The sequence below is a fragment of the Pleuronectes platessa genome, chromosome 24 (genome assembly GCF_947347685.1).
Source record: "Pleuronectes platessa chromosome 24, fPlePla1.1, whole genome shotgun sequence".
Classification (NCBI taxonomy): Eukaryota; Metazoa; Chordata; class Actinopteri; order Pleuronectiformes; family Pleuronectidae; genus Pleuronectes; species Pleuronectes platessa.
In genome coordinates this window covers 6709248-6730044 of record NC_070649.1, presented here as the reverse complement: position 1 = coordinate 6730044, position 20797 = coordinate 6709248, and the positions used below count along the sequence as shown (strand labels likewise).

The 20797-nt window shown below is 41.7% G+C and overlaps 3 protein-coding genes across 12 annotated transcripts in view; all 3 read left to right on the top strand.

Annotated features, from left to right (window-relative positions):
- Positions 1 to 1410: 1410 nt before the first annotated feature.
- LOC128431042 (NLR family CARD domain-containing protein 3) lies at positions 1411 to 10044 on the top strand. 9 transcript variants are annotated; one of them, XM_053417245.1, is made up of 10 exons: positions 1411 to 1632; positions 2143 to 2236; positions 2566 to 2703; positions 3627 to 3764; positions 4033 to 4247; positions 4469 to 6323; positions 6787 to 6960; positions 7363 to 7536; positions 7917 to 8101; positions 8623 to 10044. In XM_053417245.1, exons 3-10 carry the CDS (start codon positions 2573 to 2575, stop codon positions 8763 to 8765), a joined length of 3015 nt encoding a protein of 1004 aa, XP_053273220.1. In that variant the 5' UTR covers positions 1411 to 1632; positions 2143 to 2236; positions 2566 to 2572; the 3' UTR covers positions 8766 to 10044. The 9 variants fall into 9 exon arrangements, with proteins under 9 accessions (XP_053273220.1, XP_053273217.1, XP_053273219.1 ...); XM_053417242.1 differs by having other exon boundaries at positions 4466 to 6323; XM_053417244.1 differs by having other exon boundaries at positions 2544 to 2703; positions 4466 to 6323.
- Positions 10045 to 10727: 683 nt separating this feature from the next.
- Positions 10728 to 20797, top strand: part of aox6 (aldehyde oxidase 6) — a 21340-nt gene continuing 11270 nt past the window's right edge. For both annotated transcript variants that reach the window (XM_053417240.1, XM_053417241.1), the window contains exon 1: positions 10728 to 10806. In XM_053417240.1, coding sequence (XP_053273215.1) covers positions 10749 to 10806 — 58 coding nt within the window. In that variant the 5' untranslated portion in view covers positions 10728 to 10748. The remainder of the gene's footprint in view (positions 10807 to 20797) is intronic.
- arl4ca (ADP-ribosylation factor-like 4Ca) lies at positions 10732 to 14909 on the top strand. The gene has a single exon (XM_053417254.1). It carries the CDS (start codon positions 11959 to 11961, stop codon positions 12541 to 12543), a length of 585 nt encoding a protein of 194 aa, XP_053273229.1. The 5' UTR covers positions 10732 to 11958; the 3' UTR covers positions 12544 to 14909.

The following is a 20797-nucleotide window of genomic DNA, read 5'->3' as shown; positions in this document are numbered from 1 at the left end:
TTAACTTCACATTTAGACATATAAGCTTACAAGTTAACGATCCTGAAAATCCTGCACTGATGCCGACTCATATTATTAACGTATGTAATGTGAGAAAAAGAGGAGTTTGAAAATCACAAAGAGAACAAAGCTCGACCTCAAACTTACTCTCTGGTAGAAGAGGAGAAACTGAATCACATCAAGTTTAATTGCAACTTTCTTGGTCCCTTCTCTCTACCGGGCTGCAGAATCGAAGATTTATTTTCACGTCGTCCACCTTCCTCTCACCTGCCAACTGTTCCCCTGTTTCAGCCGCTTGTTAGGAGGCCCACTTTGTGTCCTGGTAACCTTTCTGAGCATCCACTCCTAGGCTGTTACCTGACAGACGGCGAGGAGACAGCGGAATAAATTAGACGCAAGGCCAGACTGTGTGGGCAGCGGGCGAGAGACATTCAGCCCAGTTTGAGAGAGAGAGAGAGAGAGAGAGAGAGAGAGAGAGAGAGAGAGAGAGAGAGAGAGAGAGAAGGGCAGTTCGAGTGAGTTGTGGTCTTGTTAAGTCAGTGTGTGTGTGTGTGCATGTTTATAATTTGTTCCATTGATCTCAAACACACACACACACACTCATTAGAAGGGGAATCAATGTGGGAGGAGGACGGAGAGAGCAATTAGTGAGGTCTTGATGACTCAGGTTTTGTTGTCGCTTGTGTGCATTTTTTCCCCGTTTCCTCATTTATTTACAACTAATTATAATTCTGCAACTTTCCCTTAAAAGCCCTGTTTAGCCACACGGGGGCTGTTTTACAATTTGTGGCCAATTAGAGCTCGGTGCAAGTTCGCCGGGAGGTTGCAGGAGTCACAAACTCAGTAATCGATGCTTGGAGCTACAAAGATGCTGGAATTGGGTACAGGTGAATTATCAAAACAGTGTTAGTATGAACCCTAAAAAGCTCTTCTAACTGCTGCTATAGTCGTCTTCTGGTCTTTAGTCCCCCAGACTTCATACATCTGCTCCTGCTTTTCAATCCCTATTTAAAATGTAGTTTTTTTTAACAAAAAGCTTTCAACTCTGCCTTTATTTTATTCTGTTCATATTCAGAGTGATAATTTAAATAATGTTTTACTTGGAAAGGTTTATAGTTTCCTCCTCAACTTCAAAATCAGTGAGATTTGAGTAAAAAATGTTATCGTTGTAACTTTAGTTTACTTTGTTCAAACTTAATTTCTGTGGCTCAGGGGAAGAAACTATGGAAGTGTTAAACCTACAGAATCTGTGTTCAGTATTGAGGGTGGTAAAGATAAAGTTTTTAAAAGAAACTGGGTCAATAAAGAGGATTTAAGTTGAAGGGTTTTTTACTTGTGTTCATGTATTCCCACGGACCAAAAACTCCAGCACACTAGGTGGCGCTGATGACCTTCACCGTCATTAAACAATAAGAAACACCTAGCAGGTGAAGCTTCTCCCTCAGGTGAATGGAGGAGCTCGGGGGGAGGAGCTGCTACATGACACCACACGAACACCGTGTAAACAACACACACCTTCCTTCGTTTGAACACGTCTCACACGTGAAACCAAGTGACTCTGGTTCAGACCTGACGCACACGCTCCTCCCCGGTCAAAGTGATTTTCCTCTGGGATGAAAACTCTGTGAAGTGGTGAGTTAGCTTGTTCCTGTTAGTGTTAGCCTGAAGCATGCCACCTTGATGTATTGACTCTGTTTATTGGGCTGCTGTGTCTGAGGTGGTCGAGCGGTCGTCCTCCAACCAGAAGGTCGGCGGTTTGATGCTCAGTCCTCGCCATCTGCATGCCGAAGTGCCCTTGGGCGAGACACTGAACCCCTAAATGGCCATTTCACATCTTTATTGTGTACATGTATTAATCTAGTGACATTTTGTTACATTGCAGGAACCATATCATGTGAAATATCAGTATTATATTTATGATGCAATGTTGCAGAATATTTCCGTGTTAGAGAATCATACAACAGACCAATGGTTGTTAAGGGAGTTTCTGTATGTGCTTATACAGGTCAATTATTAACTAAACACATTATCTTAAGTTTATCATCTACATCATAACCCTCCCAATAAAAAATGGATTACTTTGAACAATAAATATTGCATTTTTATGTGTATGAACTGGACTTTGAATTTATTGTTTTCAAGGTTGAACTGGATCAACACGGAGAAGGAGCATGAGTACAGGGAAGTGTTGGACTAAATTTTAACTTGGATAAGCAGATGGAAGAGAAGTGAGCAGGTGAGTGTTAACACACCTTTTATGAAAGTTTTACTTACACACTCTCACGCCTGGTGTTACCATCCGTCTGCTGATCACAAGGCTTTAAGTTTGGCAGTTCACGTCTGGTGACAGACGTAGTTTCCATCGGATCACCAGAAACAGATGTAAACAGCAGGATGGGAACAAAGTGCCTTCAACAGAGTTAACTCACAAGTCCACTTTTTATCTTCGTCACATCTGTTAATCAAGTGTTTGATAACAAAACAGTGTTTTCAGAATCATACGTGTCGTGTGTGTGTGACTTGTTTGTCCTCATTCCGATGAGGTCTGTGTTTTTATCTTCTCAGACTGAAGATGAGTGGTCATGAGGAGGAAGTGGAGGACAGAGCAGAGTCTACAGTGTTCAGCTGTGTGTCTCTGAAGAGTGACATGTCCAAACGTCGTCCTCCAGACTTCAGTAATGAACCTGGACCCTCACACACAAAGTAAGAGACTTACTACAAACCTGTGAACCACCAAACTGTCCACTTTCTCTCAGTGGCTCTCACCAGGCTTGATGGGGAAATAATCCCTCCTGGTCCCTCCTGGTCAATGGCCAGTCAGTTTTTCTGTTGAACTCCAATAAGCTGCCATCAATTTCTTAAGATCTAACCGGTTTTCACTTGAATTTAGAGATTAAATGATTCGATTTTAGAGATCAAAGAATGGAAATTGAATAAAAATGAATAATCATGAATTGATTAGAAGAAAATAAATCAATAAGTACAGACTGGATGTTTAGTAAAACATGGTCACCTGTTAGTTCCAGTTCCAGTGGATCAGCTGGTTCTTGTATCTATAATAATGAAGATAAACTTTATTTTTATATATTTTTTATTATTATTGTCTGTAAAAAGTTACATTATCTAAGTTACAAACAGCAGTTTTACTTTTAACACACACACACACACACACACACACACACACACACACACACACACACACACACACACACACACAAACAGACACAGTCATGTGATTTCCAGTAACTGCAGAAAGGAGGCGGAGACATTGAAAGTGAAAGTGTTCAGACTCTGTTTTATCTGCAAGCTGCAGAGGGAGTGTTGAGGCTGGTGAGTGTTCGAGCAACATTAATATTATTCATTGATATAGTTTTACTCCCAAAGACTCTCGAGTCAGTTTTCTACTCGAAGATTCAAGATGAACTTCTGTCAGTAAAACAACAATTTGACTCAAACGCTGTTATCGGCTGAGTCCAACACATTAAACCTACAACCGTCTCAGGTTACCATTACAACAGGGAAACAGTGTAGGAGGGTTGTTACATTTGATGAAAACATGTATTTAGGTACCTTGCTTCATTGTGTGTGTTTGAGCTCACAGTCAGTGTCTGTGTTTTTCCTTTCAGACTGAAGATGAGTGGTCATGAGGAGGAAGCGGAGGACAGAGCAGAGTCTCTAGTGCTCAGCTGTGTGTCTTTCAAGAGTGACATGTCCAAACGTCGTCCTCCAGACTTCAGTAATGAACCTGGACCCTCACACACAAAGTAAGAGACTGTTTCTACTGTGACCTGATCTGAAGAGGATTTAGTTTCCACTAGTTGGATCTGCACCAAGATTCACATAGTGGTTCACAGACCACATAGTCCCACCAAGTTTATTGGTAATCTTTATAATCCCACTAGCAAACAAACAAACCACCCAACACACAAAAAAAACATACAGTGGTGAAAACAAAACCTCCTTGACAAAAGTAATGACAACCTGTGACTGTGACATTATAGTTATTGTGACATTCAGGAAATGTCTTCACAGAGAGAGGACGAGGATTCATGTTTCTGAGGAGGAGCAGTCGTCCTGCTGTGCTTTGTGTCAGGACGTCCTGAAGGATCCAGTCTCCACCAGCTGTGGACACTGGTTCTGCAGACAGTGCATCACCTCATACTGGGACCAGTGTGGTTCTTCAGGAGACTCCTCCTGTCCCCAGTGTGGACAGGGATCCAGAACAGGAGCTGGAGGTCAGACAGCCGGTCAGAGCAGCACTGTAAATGTCTGCTGATGTTTTCACTTCTGACAAAAGCACATGTCGTTTTATTCTGTTCCTTCAAACAGCATCAACATTTAACATCGTTATAAACCCACAAAGTTACAACCTTTTATTTTTTGTAGTTTTTCTGTATCTAATGAAAACAATCAGCATATTGTCAGATTCTCTGTCTTTAGTCTGACATTGTTTCTTGTCTTACAGCAGATCGTGATCTACAGGAGGATTTAGATGAACATAAGCTCAGTCTGAGGAGGAGATGTGAACATGTGACTGAAGGAACTGATGAAGGAGGAAGTACAACCCTCCTCAACAGGATCTACACTGAACTCTACATCACAGAGGGACAGAGCGAAGAAGTTAATACTCAACATGAGGTGAGGCAGCTTGAGACGGCGTCCAAGATGAAGAGCCTCCAAGACACTCGCATCAAGTGCCACGAAATCTTTAAAGTCTTAACTGACCAGCAGAGACGCATCAGAGTCGTCCTGACCAACGGCGTCGCTGGCGTTGGAAAAACCTTCTTGGTGCAGAAGTTCACTCTGGACTGGGCAGAGGGTTTAGAAAACCAAGATGTCCGTCTGCTGATTGTGCTTTCGTTCAGGGAGCTGAACCTGGTGAAAGACCAGCAGTACAGTCTTCTCAAGCTGCTCCGTGTTTTCCATCCTACATTACAGAAGGTCACGGCAGGGATACTCGCTGACTGTAAACCTTTGTTCATCTTTGACGGCCTGGATGAAAGCAGACTTTCTCTGGACTTCAACAACAGGAAGGTTGTGTCTGATGTCAGAAAGCGCTCATCAGTTAACGAGCTGCTTACAAGCCTCATCAAGGGGAATCTGCTTCCATCGGCTCTGGTCTGGATAACCTCCCGACCTGCGGCGGCCAATCTGATCCCTCCTACCTGTGTAGACAGAGTCACAGAAGTACGAGGCTTCACTGACGCCCAGAAGGAAGAGTACTTCAAGAGGAGATACAGTGATATAGAGCTGTGCAGCAGAATCATCTCACACCTCAAGGCGTCCAGGAGCCTCCACATCATGTGTCAAATCCCAGTCTTCTGCTGGATCAGTGCTACAGTTCTGGAGCACATGTTGACCACAGACCAGAGAGGAGAGCTGCCCAAGACCCTGACTGACCTGTACTCGTACTTCCTGCTGTTTCAGATAAAGAGGAAGAACAACAAGTACGGTGAGGGACATGAGACGACTCCACAGCAGCTGACGGAGGCTGACAGGGATGTTCTCCTGAAGTTGGGGAGGCTGGCATTTGAACATCTTGAGGAAGGAAAAATTATGTTCTATCAAGAAGACCTGGAGCGGTGTGGCCTTAATGTTACAGATGCCTCTGTGTACTCAGGAGTTTGTACTCAGATCTTCAGAAGAGAGTTTGTGATCTTCCATAAATCAGTCTACTGCTTTGTTCATTTGAGTGTTCAGGAGTTTCTGGCTGCAGTCTACATGTTCCACTGTTACACCCAGATGAACACAAAAGTCATTGACAACTTCCTTGGAGAGGACTTACAATCCCGGGAGTCAAGGCTGAACCGTCTTCGCTGTTTCTTTTTAAAGTTTCTCCAACCAACTGATTTCTCTGACCCTCTGGTTATCCTCCTGAAGAGAACCATGGAGAAATCCCTCACCAGTGAAAATGGTCATCTGGACCTGTTTGTCCGCTTCCTTCACGGCCTCAGTCTGGAGTCCAACCAGAGAGTCTTAGGAGGCCTGCTGGGTCCGACAGAGAACAATCCAAACATCATCCAGATAGTCATCGACAACCTGAAGGAGATGAAGAATGATAAAACATCTCCTGACAGAAGCATCAACATCTTCCACTGTCTGACTGAGATGAACGACCACTCAGTTCATCAGCAGATGCAAAGGTTCCTGACGTCAGAGAACAAATCAAATGAGAAGCTCTCTGAGATCCACTGCTCAGCTCTGGCCTACATGCTGCAGATTACAGAGGATGTTCTGTATGAGTTGGACCTGAAGAAGTTCTACACATCAGACCAGGGTCGACAGAGACTTATCCCAGCTGTGAGGAACTACAGGAAGGCTCTGTGAGTCCAGACATGATCAATAACACATTCAATCAGTGTAGATGAGTCGTTTTTCAAATACACATTAACACGTTTAATTAATGTCATTCTTTTTGGGCAGCATACTGTTGCAGGGGTAGACAATGTTAGTACAGCTTTTCTGTGAGGAAGATGTTCTCCTAAGGATAAGTGGCTACCGGCTAGTTTGTGTGTCTGTGTTTATGTAAATGTATACATACATTTATTCTAATTGTTTTCATGTACATTTGACAACTACTAGATCAGATGTGGAGAGTGACATCCAATGTGATCACTGTGTGGGAGTTTGAAGGTTCAGACATACCACCATGTGGGGTGCAAGGGAGATTATTGTGTATAGTGTGTATATATATATATATATTTATATATATATACACTCAGATTTTATGATGATGAATGATTCGGATTTAATTCTAACAGTTTCAATATTTTCGATTAATTACAGACTAGCTGGTTGTCGACTCTCAGAGACTCATTGTGAAGTCGTGGCCTCAGCTCTGAAGACAAACCCCTCACATCTGAGGGAACTGGATCTGAGTCGAAACGACCTGCAGGATTCAGGAGTGAAGCTGCTGTGTTCTGGACTGGAGAGTCCAAACTGTCGACTGGAGACTCTAAGGTCAGGTCCTTAAATCCTTGAATGTTCTCTGTTCCTACTTTCTTTCTTATTTTGTCATTATTAATTATATTTAATTAGATTGTCACTGCTCTGCTCACTGTCCCTCAGTTATCTGTCACTCACCCAGCCTGTCAAGTCACTTCCACCCTCACCCGCCCAACTCCATTCACCTGCATACACCTGCTCCTGATAATTTACATCTAATTGGATTACTTTAAACAAACCCAATAGAGAGAGAAGAAGGTGATAAATTAAATAGTAGTCCAACATGTCTGTTTTGATATTTATCTTCAGGTCACAGACGACTGCGTTCAGCAGCATTTTGTGTCTTTGTTGACATGATGACGATCCACCATAACAGGAGGACACATTCTATTCTAATATTCACATTTCTTTATCCAGGTTGAGTCACTGCAGTCTGTCAGAGATCAGCTGTTCTTCTCTGGCTTCAGCTCTGAGGTCAAACCCCTCTCATCTGACAGAGCTGGATCTGAGTGGCAACGACCTGGAGGACTCAGGAGTGAAGGAGCTGTGTGGTTCTCTACAAAGTCCAACCTGTCGACTGGAGACTCTGAAGTCAGTTCACTTACTGACTTTTCTAGATCTCATATCTATAATACAGCCTTTGTACCCAATCTATCTATCTATTTTTAATACTAATTTAACATAATTCCTCTTCATACATACATTTTATCCATTCATTAATTAATTTGTGACATTTTAGATATTCAGTGTTTAGTTGTGTTTAGTTTTTGATTTCTTAAACTGATCTGCAGAATAGAGACCAGGTCCAAATAATATATTTTTTTCTGAATCAGGACTGTTTTTATTCCAACATGTCTGATTTCATATTTATCTTCCATGTAATCTTATATGTCTGTGCTGACATGAATATGTTTATTATTTTCACACATGAACTCAGTTTAATTTACAGCTAAGTTTTATTCTTTATTCAGGTTGAATAGCTGCAGACTGTCAGAGGTCAGCTGTTCTTCTCTGGCTTCAGCTCTGAGGTCAAACCCCTCTCATCTTGGAGAACTGGATCTGAGCTTCAATGACCTGCAGGACTCGGGAGTGAAGAAGCTGCTTGATCTGGAGCAGAGTTCAGACTGTCGCCTGCGGACTCTGATGTCAGTAGATGGTTGGAGTCAGTCCACGCTGCATTCATCCGTATTTTACTAAACACTATCAGTATCACAGTAAAGATCCAGGGTCTGTACTACGAAGCAGGATGTGTGGTTAACAGGTTAACTTCAGGTTTAGTTTTTCAGTCCTACGAAGAACATTATCCTTCTTATCGGGGTAAATCAGCACGGTAACTGGTAACGAACCACTAACCTGTTCCAGAGCAGGTTAAGTTGTAGATCAACCCGTTTAGAAGATCCGCCCACTGACCAAAGCAACTCTACACTGTTCCTTAAAGGGTAGGATAAGATAATGTTCATTAATAACCAGTGAAACATGGCTTCACCTTTAACAGCAGTATTTACACTCTACAGTTTCACCTGCAGAGCAGACACATTTGATGGTAAAAGAGTGTGCAGATGTTAGCGTGTTCATTACAACACAGGCACATGAAGCAGAAAGGGAAGCTGCTCCACCTCTGACTCACACATGTTAAAGAGAGTCCCTGTAAACACTGGTGTCTTCTTCTCTCAACAGATGGCGGCCGCGATCTTTGTAGAGGTGAATGTGAAGAGGACAGTGTGTGTGGACGGAGGCTGAGCTGTGTCCTGATGATCCACAGAGACTGGAACAACAGCAGCTTGTGTGTAGAGCGGGAGACAGAGGTCCGGAGGAGGTGAGCGGCTCTGACATCAGCCAGGGAGTCCACCATCCTCCCTGTGTATTCCTGTGGATGAGACAGAGCATCATCAGTGTATCTGCTCTGCTGCTGCTCTGTCCTTCGACTCAGATCTGAAGATCAACACTTCTAAATAGCTTTTGAGTGAATTTGCGTAGTCTTATGCCATGTTCATATGTAAATATTCCAAAATTGTGGTTTTGTATTTAAAGCACTTTGAACAAATATTTTAATAATGCATATATAAATATAGTCAGTTGGAAAGTTTCATATTTTAATGTCCTTAGGAACATGCATCCAAAAATGGCTCGATATGGCCCCTCGAATTTTCAATGAGGGTCTTCCTACCCGTTTACTTTCGCCTAGAGTAGAAGAAGAAAATAAGTAAGTTCCCACCAATGTGTATCATGCCCAGATGCACCAACAAGTATTGTCACTTTATGCCACATCCAACAGGAAATCTGCCATTTTGGATTGAAAATTAAATTTGGCTTGACATCTGTCCAATCCTCACCAAAATTCTCACATAGGAGAATGATCTCCGTGACAGTTGCTCTAAATTTAAAAGAATGTCAATGTATGAAATTCCTCTATTTATGAAAATATATTATTCCAAAGCCTTTATATTCAGGAAGTTCATCTTATGAAAGTGGCCTTTCTCAAAGCATTTGTATTTATCTTATTTTTCTGCTTATTTAGTCTCACTTTTTTCAACCAAATGTTTATTTTAACGGTGACGTCCCACTTTATTGAATGTCTAATTTGTCTAATTATAAGACCTGTTGTGCTTTTTTGGCACGAAGTGGTAGCTTTTAGATAAGATTCTTCCCCAAATATTTTCAGGAAATTCAAATTGGGGATACATTTTTTTGTAACTTTTATGAAAGGTGGGAGGTTATTTGTTTCTGAATCATCATTTACAAGACATGTTATGTATTAATTTGTCACTGTGTGGTCACATGATGGCGTGGACCATGATGATTAGCGAGCTGGGTCCAGTGTCACCTGACGGACCCAAAAAGTGACATGTTCTCCTTTTGTTAAGCAATTTGTAGCTCTATTAAGAAAGATTTTATACAAATAAAACTTTACTTGTCATGTTTTGTATACTTCCAGATAAAGCCACCAGTGCATGTTTCTATTTCAAGCTATGAATAAATGTGTGTGTGTGTGTGTAGAATTGAAACACAGAAATTCTATCTATCAAACTTCTAGAAATTGCAGATAAGTTTTGAGTTTACAGGAAAACATGATTAAATTGTTTTTATATAAAGACAAGATATTACTGTTTGTTTGTAGTTTTTCTCCAATGTTTTCCTTTTCCCGCCCTGAACCTGACACTGCTGACATTGATCCTTCAGCACAGCCCCAGAGAGCAGAGCTCCAGGAAAACATTCAAACATTAACTCAGCACAGACTCTGATCCCGATGTGAGTTTCCCTCCCAAACAGCTGCTTCCTACAGCCTCAACCTCAGCAACCTGAGACCTGTGACTGGGATCAAGTGAAAATTAGTCATAAATAAAACATCGGAGCAAACGTGTTAAGGGAATGCTGCTGTTTTGAAACTGCAGCTTTATTGTTCAACTTACTGTTACCTTTCAAATAATAACACACTGCTACCTTCTAGTGGTATAAATGTTGCATTACTGCACGTCTGTGTTAATGCATATTGTTCCTGTACTACATATAATTATTGATTTATACAAGTGCCAAGCATTTTTCCAACAGATTCCAGTTTTTTATTAGTTAAGATGTCTCATGTTTAACATTTGATTTATTATAGTGTGAAAATAACCTTCAGAATAGAAAGTTATGTTTTATTAGAGTTGCTCTGTAGTCATTGTTCAGATTGTATTTCCTGTGGAACTATGATTCTTTCTTATAGATCGTTCTTTTGATTAAAGCGTATGCAAATGATCTTGATGATTTCCTATTATAAACTCAGGGATGCTTTGTTTCAGAGCGAAACCTTTATCGTGCTGATGGGGGGGGGACTGAAGTGGAACACAACAAACCAGCAGACAACAGACATTTTTGGTAGTAAGTATTTAAATCTTAAAAATTTACTGAACTTAAATATTTAAATAAAATTTCCTATTTGCAAATATTCTCAAGAAAAATCGACAAACTCTAAACTGAAGCTACGTTGAACTGGAAAACGTTAAAAAATATTATCACAAGTATAATTATGGTCAAGTTACTTTAAGTGCCTTCACATCTTTAAGAGATGGAACAACAGGACAATAACAGAACTAATAAGTAAATAAATGAAAAATATAACTATTTTGTCCAAAGTTGCAAACAATATATATAAATACAGCTTTGCACAATGTAAAGTTCACAAAAAGACTTAACTTTATTATTTTTGTAATCTTATTTCGAGAATAATACAAAATATGCAGTACATACAGTGTTGTTATTTTAATCAGGTTGTAATTTCCTTAGTGGGACAAGTTATTATCATGTTTGACCAGTAGATGTCAGGCTTTCTCCAGCTCAGGCTGCTCAGTGCGCAGAGGAAACACTGCAGGCATCACGAAAGGATACTTTTCAAAATAAGAGCCTGCACCAATAGATTGGCTTGTTGCAACAAAGTGTCTCATTTGAAACGGACGAGGCTTTTATTTTTTGGGGGAACGTGTTTTTACCGGAAGCCAAATTTGGCACTTCCATGCGTAACTTGATGCATCTTTACATGACAACGTTGAGAGGCTGGTCCCCGCGTCACACACTGGTCACATACACCATCACCTGAGTGTGTGTGTGTATTTTACTGCATGAGCGGCTACGCACTTGGACGCTGACACATCCAGAGACACAAACACATCCAGAGACACGATGTGACACCCAGCCGCGCGTAATTTACGCATTTGGAGAGCAGTGCGCACTGTACACCCGCCGTTGCACCGCGGTGATCTGGCTGTTTGGGGGACGCCTGATGCTGCTGGGGTGAGAGTCCAGGGATGCTGCGGCTCGTCTGGCTGCCGGAGTGCCGCCGCGCAACGTGGGGCTGCGCCCTCCGGAGCTGCTGAACGGCGGAGGCGCGGATCGTTTTTGCTGCGAACATGATTTGACTCATCAACAGGGGAATCTCCCGCTATGCATCACTCAGGGGACGTCTGAGCGTCTCCTGCGGTGGTATCGCTCGCTGCTGGTGGGAGTGCGTGGTCTTCCTCTCTCCCAGCCTGCAAGATGGGGAATAGTTTCTCCAATTTGGCTGCATTCCAGTCCCTGCACATAGTCATGCTCGGGCTGGACTCCGCAGGTAAAACCACTGTGCTGTACCGGCTGAAATTCAACGAGTTCGTCAACACGGTGCCCACCATCGGCTTCAACACGGAGAGGATCCGGCTGGGTGGCGCGGGGGCCTCCAGGGGCATCAGCTGCCACTTCTGGGACGTCGGGGGCCAGGAGAAGCTGCGGCCCCTGTGGAAGCCCTATAGCCGCTGCACGGACGGCATCGTGTACGTGGTGGACTCTGTGGACGCCGAGAGGCTTGAGGAGGCCCGGACTGAGCTGCACAAGATCACCAGGTTCTCGGAGAACCAGGGGACCCCGCTGCTGGTCATCGCCAACAAGCAGGACCTGCCCCGGGCGCTGGATGTCGGGGAGATCGAGAGGCAGCTGGCCCTGGGCGAGCTGAGTCCCTCCACCCCGTACCACGTCCAGCCGGCCTGCGCCATCATAGGAGAGGGTCTGGACGAGGGCATGGACAAACTGTATGAGATGATAGTGAAGAGGAGGAAGTCACTGAAGCAGAAGAAGAAGAGGCAGTGATAACGGATGATTGATTGGGTGGCAAAAAAATACCAGATTAATCTTTACTATAGAAATATTCTAGGATGGATTCTAATGATATTTTTAAAGTGATAGAATACGTAGCAGATAATAAAAAAAAACATGAAGCATAAATATCATTGTTATGACTTGCAGAAACATTGCAAGTCTCCATGAATGATGGCAATATATATATATACAGTGATGCCACACGCAGTATAAACTCATCCACATCCATATGCTCCTGTAGGAACGTTAGAGAGGGACACAGCTCAGATAAAACGCCTGACATCTTTGACTTTATTTGCAGTAAGCAAGCAGATGATCTTATGATGTAAACTCTCAAAATTATCAGAACAAATCCATGGGAAGATAGTGATGTTTGCCTTGATTGACGACTGTTTGGAGCTCCTGTAGAGGGAGGTGGTGTCTCTATGAACTGTGGTAAGTCCCTGACATGGGGGATAGTAATATGATTGCTTCATTAGGGGGGGGCCTGCATTAGAGCAGAGATGTGGTACACAGAGTGCAGACCTACTGGCAGGGCTCCCTGTTGCTGCTGCTGGTGCTGGTGTGAGCCGTGCACAGATGTGTTGTTAATGGGATTAGGGACGCACTGGTGCACAGGCTGGTGTTCAGAGCCGTGGGATGGTGTTACGCCGAAGACGACTCCCCTGGGAAGACACACAAACTGCTCTGTCTCCTCCGTCCTCCAGGGTTTGGTAGTTTACTGCCCCTCCCTGCCACTTTGAGGTGAAAATATAAATCAAGATGTGAACGAATAAGACTGTAGCCGTAAATCTTCTTGAAAGTGATTAGCAAAATGGCAGGGTTTTGAATCTTACCTCGTGACTTTTCAGGCTGTGTGTCTTATCCCAGAGAGGCCCTCTTTGATCCCCCCCCCCCCCCCCCCCCCCCTCCTTGAGCTCTTCAGCTCTGTGAACAGCTGATTCTGTCTTTACACAACACAGCAGATGTCTGCCTCGGACTATCTTGACCATTTTATCCCTGCTTCCTCTGATTCTTTGCACTTTCTCATGGTTCTCCTCCTGATTTACAGCGAGATTGTCCGGCTGTTCGTGTGGTGATGCTGCTTTTCTTCCATGAAAAATAAGCAGTTGCCATTTGTTAGTTTCCAGTGGGGTATATTTGCTACAGAAAGTCCTACAAATAATCTCCGACGGCACCAATTTGATGTCAAATACTTGCACATAAACCACTTTCATGGCCAGAACAAAGATAACATGTGAACAATAGCTTGTCTTGTTTTATAGAACAGGTTCTTTAGTTTAAAGAGTAAATCTAAATGTAGCGTGAATGTTTCAAGTTGAGGCTGTAATACTCTTTATTTAAATTTAAGGGGAAGTCCCTACGCTCTTCTGACCAGTTGATCATTAAGATTAACGATTAATCGACTGATTGTTTCAGTCCTAGTTTCTTCTCCCTTTTCCCCCACGTGTCTGATTTCACTGTTTATATCATCCGCCATCTCAAAAAGGAAATTATTTCAAATATAAATTTAGATAAAATGAAAAGGTCAGAATTTAAATTGTGAGTCAGCTGTTTGTCAGAGTTGTCGAGAACGTGTTGTGCGTGCACCCCCGCACTGTGTCGACCTGCTGGCGGTGACATGACGGCGACAAGGGGGGAAAAGTGTCTTCCAGTAATGAAGATGTAGTGAAACCAACCAACAGGCTGGAACCTGTTCAGCTGCTTCTAGACAATGACCGTTTCTCTTATGGACAAAACCTTATCCTCAACTTGTCCTCCAGTTAAATGATGAACCGAAACCTAGTGTATGTACGTGAGGTTCAAATTTATCCCCTGACCACAACAGTGTTAGCATCCAGCCGTAACTGATTTAAGGAAGTGTTTAAGGCGTAAGTGACTGCTTGCAGAAAAGTTTGTATGAAGTCACTGACAACAGCAGTTGGTGTCTGTAGTCTTAAGGATTGTTGAATGTCTCAAACAAAACATAAAACAAGACAAATGCTGCAGCTTCATGTCCATAAATAATACAACAAATAATTCTAAGCCACACACTGCAGCATGTTGCTCGATTTTCACTCAGATGATTTGTGTATTGCTGAACTTCCGACATCGTACCTATACCTGCCACCAGGGGGCAGTCATGAATGGGTTTTCTTTGCAGTCACTATGTAATGTTTGCGGCACAAATGCGACGTGGACGTGGCAAATCCTCCTGTCGAGCTGTGATCCGACATTGCATGACAGCCACAATTTCAGACAATGTAAATTATACAGTGTAGTGTTACAGCCAAGATACAGCAAGACCAAACAATGTGTTACATGCCAAAAGGGGGAGGAAAAAAAAGTATTTTTGGGATTAAACTCTTTGTAATTGAGCTTGTTCGTTGTCTGTTTTGTGTTCTTTTTCCAAAGATTTATTCAGGTCGGGAAATTATTCCAGTATAAACCATCTATCTTCGCTTATTTGCTAATTTAAGAAATATGTTTACATTTTTATTAACCTTTGACCACCGAGATCAAATCAGTTTATCTTTAAGTCCAAGTGAAGACTTGCCATTATATGAAGAAATTCCCTTAAGGCAGACTTGAGATATCATGTTCACGGGATTAAAAAAAAAGGTTTGTCAAGCCACCCTGACCTTGACATTTGACCTTCGACCACTACATTCTACTCAATTCATCTTAGCGCCCAAGTGAACATTGGTACAAAATTTTAGGAAATTCCACCAAGGGGCTCTTGAAATATCGTGTTCACAAAAATGGGATGGGCCTTACGGACAACCTAAAAACATAACGCCCTCCGACCAGTGGGTGTCGCTGTCGTGAAAGCATATCAACATAAAAAAGAAGGTTAAAACCCTCCCAAATTGTTATTGTCGACAAATACAAATTAATTTAACTTATTGGATTTTCTTTCTCCATTATCTCTCATGAATATATTTAAAGAATCACACAAGTGTTTTATCGAGGCTATTGTCTCCACAGTCCAAATTACATGTTTTCTTCCTGGTTGTTTACTCTTTTTTTCCTTGTGCCAAATTTACCTTCGTGCCATCCCTGTTTACAGCCAAACAGCCGTATTATTATGGTTTGTATAACAACATAGAATCACGAGAGGGGAGTCGATGTCGTGTCAAAGTGTAACCACTGATTATTTACTTGTTCCACTGGGACAGTTTAGTGTAATTGCACTCTACAAACAATGTGCTCCTGAAAAAAATGTATCTCTCCTCTGGGATTTCAAGGTCTGGAAGAAGAAGAATGTGCTTGCGTCTTGATTTATGTGGATTATCAAACCAAGCCCGAGCAGGGAGTTGGTTTACAGACAGAAAGGTCACTAGTTCAAGTCTTGCACGACATTGTACCCGGAAATAAATATTTTAAGTTTTGATTGGATCTGACACACGGTTGAATAACGAGACCCACGAGGACCATAGCAGTCATTATAATAATAATGATGATAAACATTATTTGTATAGCACATTTCATACAGAAAATGCAACTTAAAGTGCTTTACATACAATGTAGATGGAAATAAAAACATGTTAAAATGTAATGCATATAAAAGAACACAAAAATATAAAGTAGCTCTGGTCCATTTGACATTTTTTAAGGAAGAATTGTTGCTATTATAGTTTTAATGCATTTTTAAATCTTTATTCTAACCCAGAGCCTTGTTTTTTCCTTTCATTCATGCACTGTACATCCATATATGTAAAGATAAATATATCCGTACTCAGTCGCTCAGGCTTCTCCTTTTCAAACCACTGACAGAGCGGAGATGTTTCAGCTGTTTCCTTTGTTTCCTCTCCTTCCTCCTTCCACTTCTATGTTTCTGTGGGTGGCTGCGAATGGGATCTTCCGTTTGATCTGTTTCTCCTGCGTGATAATCCCTCACATGTCCGCCCTCGCCGTCCAGGATGAGTGTTGCATTTCTGCTGAGCGTACAGAAGCTTTGAATGCCAACGTTAACGCGCTCAAAACATCCGGTGGCGTTTGAAGGGGCACTGCAGGAGCCAAACATCTCTTTTTGAACATTTTCCAGCACAATATCAGATCCAGCTTTTAGTCGACGGCACAAACGGATGGTTCAGATTTTTCTGCTTTTATTTAAATGTCCCCAGTTTTACTAGGTTCTTGTTCTTTGAGTCTCTAATGTTTGCACTGTTGCCTTTAAGCTGGAAGGTGCTTGGTTTGAATCCTCATTTGGATTTCCAGATGTTCTCTGGAGTTCACTGCATGTCTTAAAGCAGCTTAAGTGTGTTCTCCTGTGATGGCCTCTCGCCCAATGTCAGCTGGTATTGGCTCCAGCTCTCTCTAAGCCCCTTAAATGATCAGCGGTGTAGATAATGGAAAGATGTAAATTTGAGCCACAGAGATCAGTTTTCAGGAATGAAAGATCCAGTTTATTTTCTCATATATATAATATATAAGAAAGTCAGATACGTGGATTTTTATCTCTACACTCTGGTCTCAATCTTGTTCCATCTTAACTATAATTTTTTACAGCTAAACTCTGTACTATCATCCCAGCGTGAGACCTGAGATAAGCATCACTGTAGAAATCAAACAGTGTTGGTTGAGAGAATGTCCCTCGTTCAGCTCTCTGACTTTTTAAATCCTCTCCAAGTACACCATCATTCCTATTCTGTGGTTTGCAATGGATCAATAACTCTTTGGAAATGAACTCGTCCCATTAAAATGCAAATTCCACCGACGTGCTGCTGTTCCAGTTGCTTCTGAATCATCCCTCCCACTGTGAGCCAGTTCAGACCGGGGCTAATCCGGCTGCGTTTGCTCCTGCCAGAAGTGTGTCGGGGTGAAACCAGAGTCACGGCTGACGTCATAGCCAAGGCCTCTTTGAAACGTGGCTCATTATCATTTTAATTACAGGCCGGGCGTCTGGGAAAGAGGAACTAAATGAGAGTCATCAACAAGTTATTTTGTGTCAAATTGAGGGTTTAAACGTGGAATACGGAATTTAAACTCAGGGCTGAAGTCAAATCCTTCAGAGCAAGAACAGGAAAAACAGTAAAGATGCATCGAGGTCTCGGACAGAGCAAAATAAAACTTAATTCTAGGGACAAAGGAAAGATTTTAAGATTTTGAGGCACAAATTTAAATCTAGATTTTTAAACAATTCAGTAGCTAAAGCATCAAATTAAATAAACAAAATAATTATAAATTAACTTAAGGGGGCATCTGAAGCCAACGGTTTGTATGACCCAGGAAATGTGAGGAGTAGATTTAAATACAGAGCGACGTGGGGACAGATTTAAAACTTTAATGGCAGCTGTTTGGTGGAGCGTGTCATTAACATGTTAAATTACACAGCTCACCTCTGTAATCCAGAGGGTGGGTCTCCCTCTCTCCCAACAACCTCCCAGAGGATCCTGGGAGAACCAAATTAGACTGGAACACGCTGGAACCCTCGTATCCCTGCCAGGGTTTTCACATTATTTTCAATTAACATTTTTTGTTTGTCGTTTATTGAAGTGAAGTCTAAGATTACCCATGATTCCTTGCTTCCTGGACCAGAATAGCTGCCGCTTTAACAAATCCACCAAACTGTGTTTAGAATTCTTCACATTTTAAAGGTTTCCTCAGTGAATATTGGAGATCTTAGTGTTTTTAACTGATCTATAGTTCAGCATTACTGTTGAACTTGCTGGACCTGATTCCGACAGTTAAAGATGTGACTATCAATCAGACCCACTCACCAAAGTCACACAGTTTTCAAGGGGAGGAGTGGAAATGAAAGAGGAAACATTCTCTTTCTCCATTAAACTGATTTTAATCAAGTTGCTGATTTGGGGTGAAAACTTTTAAATTGTTGCTTTAAGAGGAGAAGAGAGAAGACTTCACTGGACTGTTGACATAATTCCTCAAACTTAGATCATCAACTGGGGTCAAAGCCACAAACTTTTTCCAATCACTCAGGACATTTTCTCCTCACATCCCCCTCGTGCTCCGAACGTTTAATTTCCAAATAAGTCAATAAAAGTGATAGTTCCCTCACTTGGCTCACGTACGCTGTACTTATGGAGGGAAAGTATCTCCCACTGCCCGTCCACTGTGGCTGAAAGCTGGCAGAGCTGCTCAGCTCTACGTGCTCCTCTGGGTTACAGAGTTTCCCAAGAAAAGTGCCACCTAAAGATTAACTTTATGTTTAGACATTTAGTGTTTAATACTTCTAAATCCCAATCATGGCCAAAATCCAAAGAGAAAAGGTTCCATGGGTTTAAAGCCCCATTTCCTCAGCAAGAGATTAACCAGGAGACAGACCACTGATCAACAAGAGGAATCACATCATAAACAAGGAGGAGGAGGAGGGAGAAGCATCTACATTTAAGATTTATTTGTTTTCACTAGATGACAGGAGATAGTTGACGACACTCGGCCCAGAATAACTTCACGTCAGGATGATGGAAAAAACAAAGTCCCACATGTTCTGCACAGCAGGTCGGGGCCTGTTCGGATACACAGCAGTGCACGTGAGCACTCTGTTTTTGACCCAGAGAACATTGCACTTACATCAAAGTCCAGCCTGAGGAACTGCTTTTATCCAGCCGCCATCAGACCGTTAAAAGAACTCTTAAAGCACGGTATTTGTAGAAGAAAGCAAAGTTCTAATTTAATTGTACAGGACTATATGTATGACAAATAAAACACTTTGAACTGTAAATATCAAACTTAACTGGGGGAAAAAACTTGAGAATTTAACTTAACATAATATATTAGGGCCAAAACAGCACTTTGCTCGTTTTCCCTGCACAACCCTGCAATCTGGAAACTGTGAGCTTCAGTAGCCTGAGGTGTGTGTTTGTGTGTGTTGTGGGGCTGTGGCTCTTTCGACCGACATCTTAAGCTGTAAATCTAAACCAAACATGCTGTGAATTGTGTAAATAAACCAAATCTGTCCGTGCACAGAGCAGGAATGTGCTCGCCTGTTACCATGCGTGTTAGAAAACACCCAACACTGCCCCAAAAGTGATTTAATGGGAAGCTGAAAGGTGAAAGCAGAAGCCGGACTGTAAAATAAGATATGCTTTCTTTGTCTTCGAGGGGATTTCTTTATCCTCAGGAATGAAACCTGGTGCAATAAGTGAAAGAAACTCAATCCTCTGTGAAAAGGGGGCGATGTTTTATGTTTAACCTGCGTTAGAGGCTGAGTAAATAAAGTCAGGGCAGATCAAACAGGGACAGGGATGACTGAGGGCCTGCAACGCTGTTTCCCACACTCTGTTGTATGGGCTGTGCTATCAGGTTTAATATCAGCACTGTACGGGGGCCCCGATGTGCAAATCACAATGTCAAATCATAAAACAACAAATAAGAAAAAACAATGACAAATAAGAAAAACACCTCAGCAGATCACAAAGCAACAGTTCAAAAAATAAATGGACAACTATGGAAAACATAAAACTTAATGTAAAAATGAAATAATAATTTATGATGCAAACAAATGAACTAAATCGACAGAAAGGTGGAACAAATTTTTAACCCATTTTCTTATTTCTTCCTACTTTACTCAGATTTATTTCTTCCTGAACTGACATTTCCTAAATTGTCTTTGCCTCTAGCGCCATCTTATGGCACAACTCCACCCCTGCACTCTCTGACTGTACAGGTTCTTTTTTTATCAGCTATTTCCTGGCAAATGAGCGAATTATATCATCAAATGACTGATCCGGCCTTCGAGGGAAAAAATAAATCAGTAAGCCAGTGAATGATTTATCTTTAACCATGATACACTTTTACTCAGAGGTCAGGTTAATTATTAAAACATTATAAAACTGCTGCAAAGGTAAAAGTGGAAAAGGAAAAGTGGGGCAGATGTAGACATGTTTACTTCGGAAAGATCAACACCAGAGAGAAAAAGACAGAGAACAAATAGTTTGACAAGAAGGAGACTATGAGAAAAACACATATGTGGACACAGGTGCTGAACTAGAACTACAGTTAATGTAAGAAGCTGCTTCCACCAATAGAACTAGAGACTGAGACTCTTTAGATATTACTTTTTTGCCACTGATTCCATTTGAAATGTTGGTTTTGCTGATGTTGCACAGGACACAAAAGGTTGGAGGTAAGACATCAAGTCAAAGTTAGAGGAAAAGTGTGGGACAGGAAATAAAGAGACATTGTATGTTAATAAAATAAAATCTGAACCAAATTTATTGCCAACTCAGTTTTCCATATATAAGGATTTACCTTAAACAAATATACTAAGTGGAAAAATAGAGGGGATGAGAAAGCATCA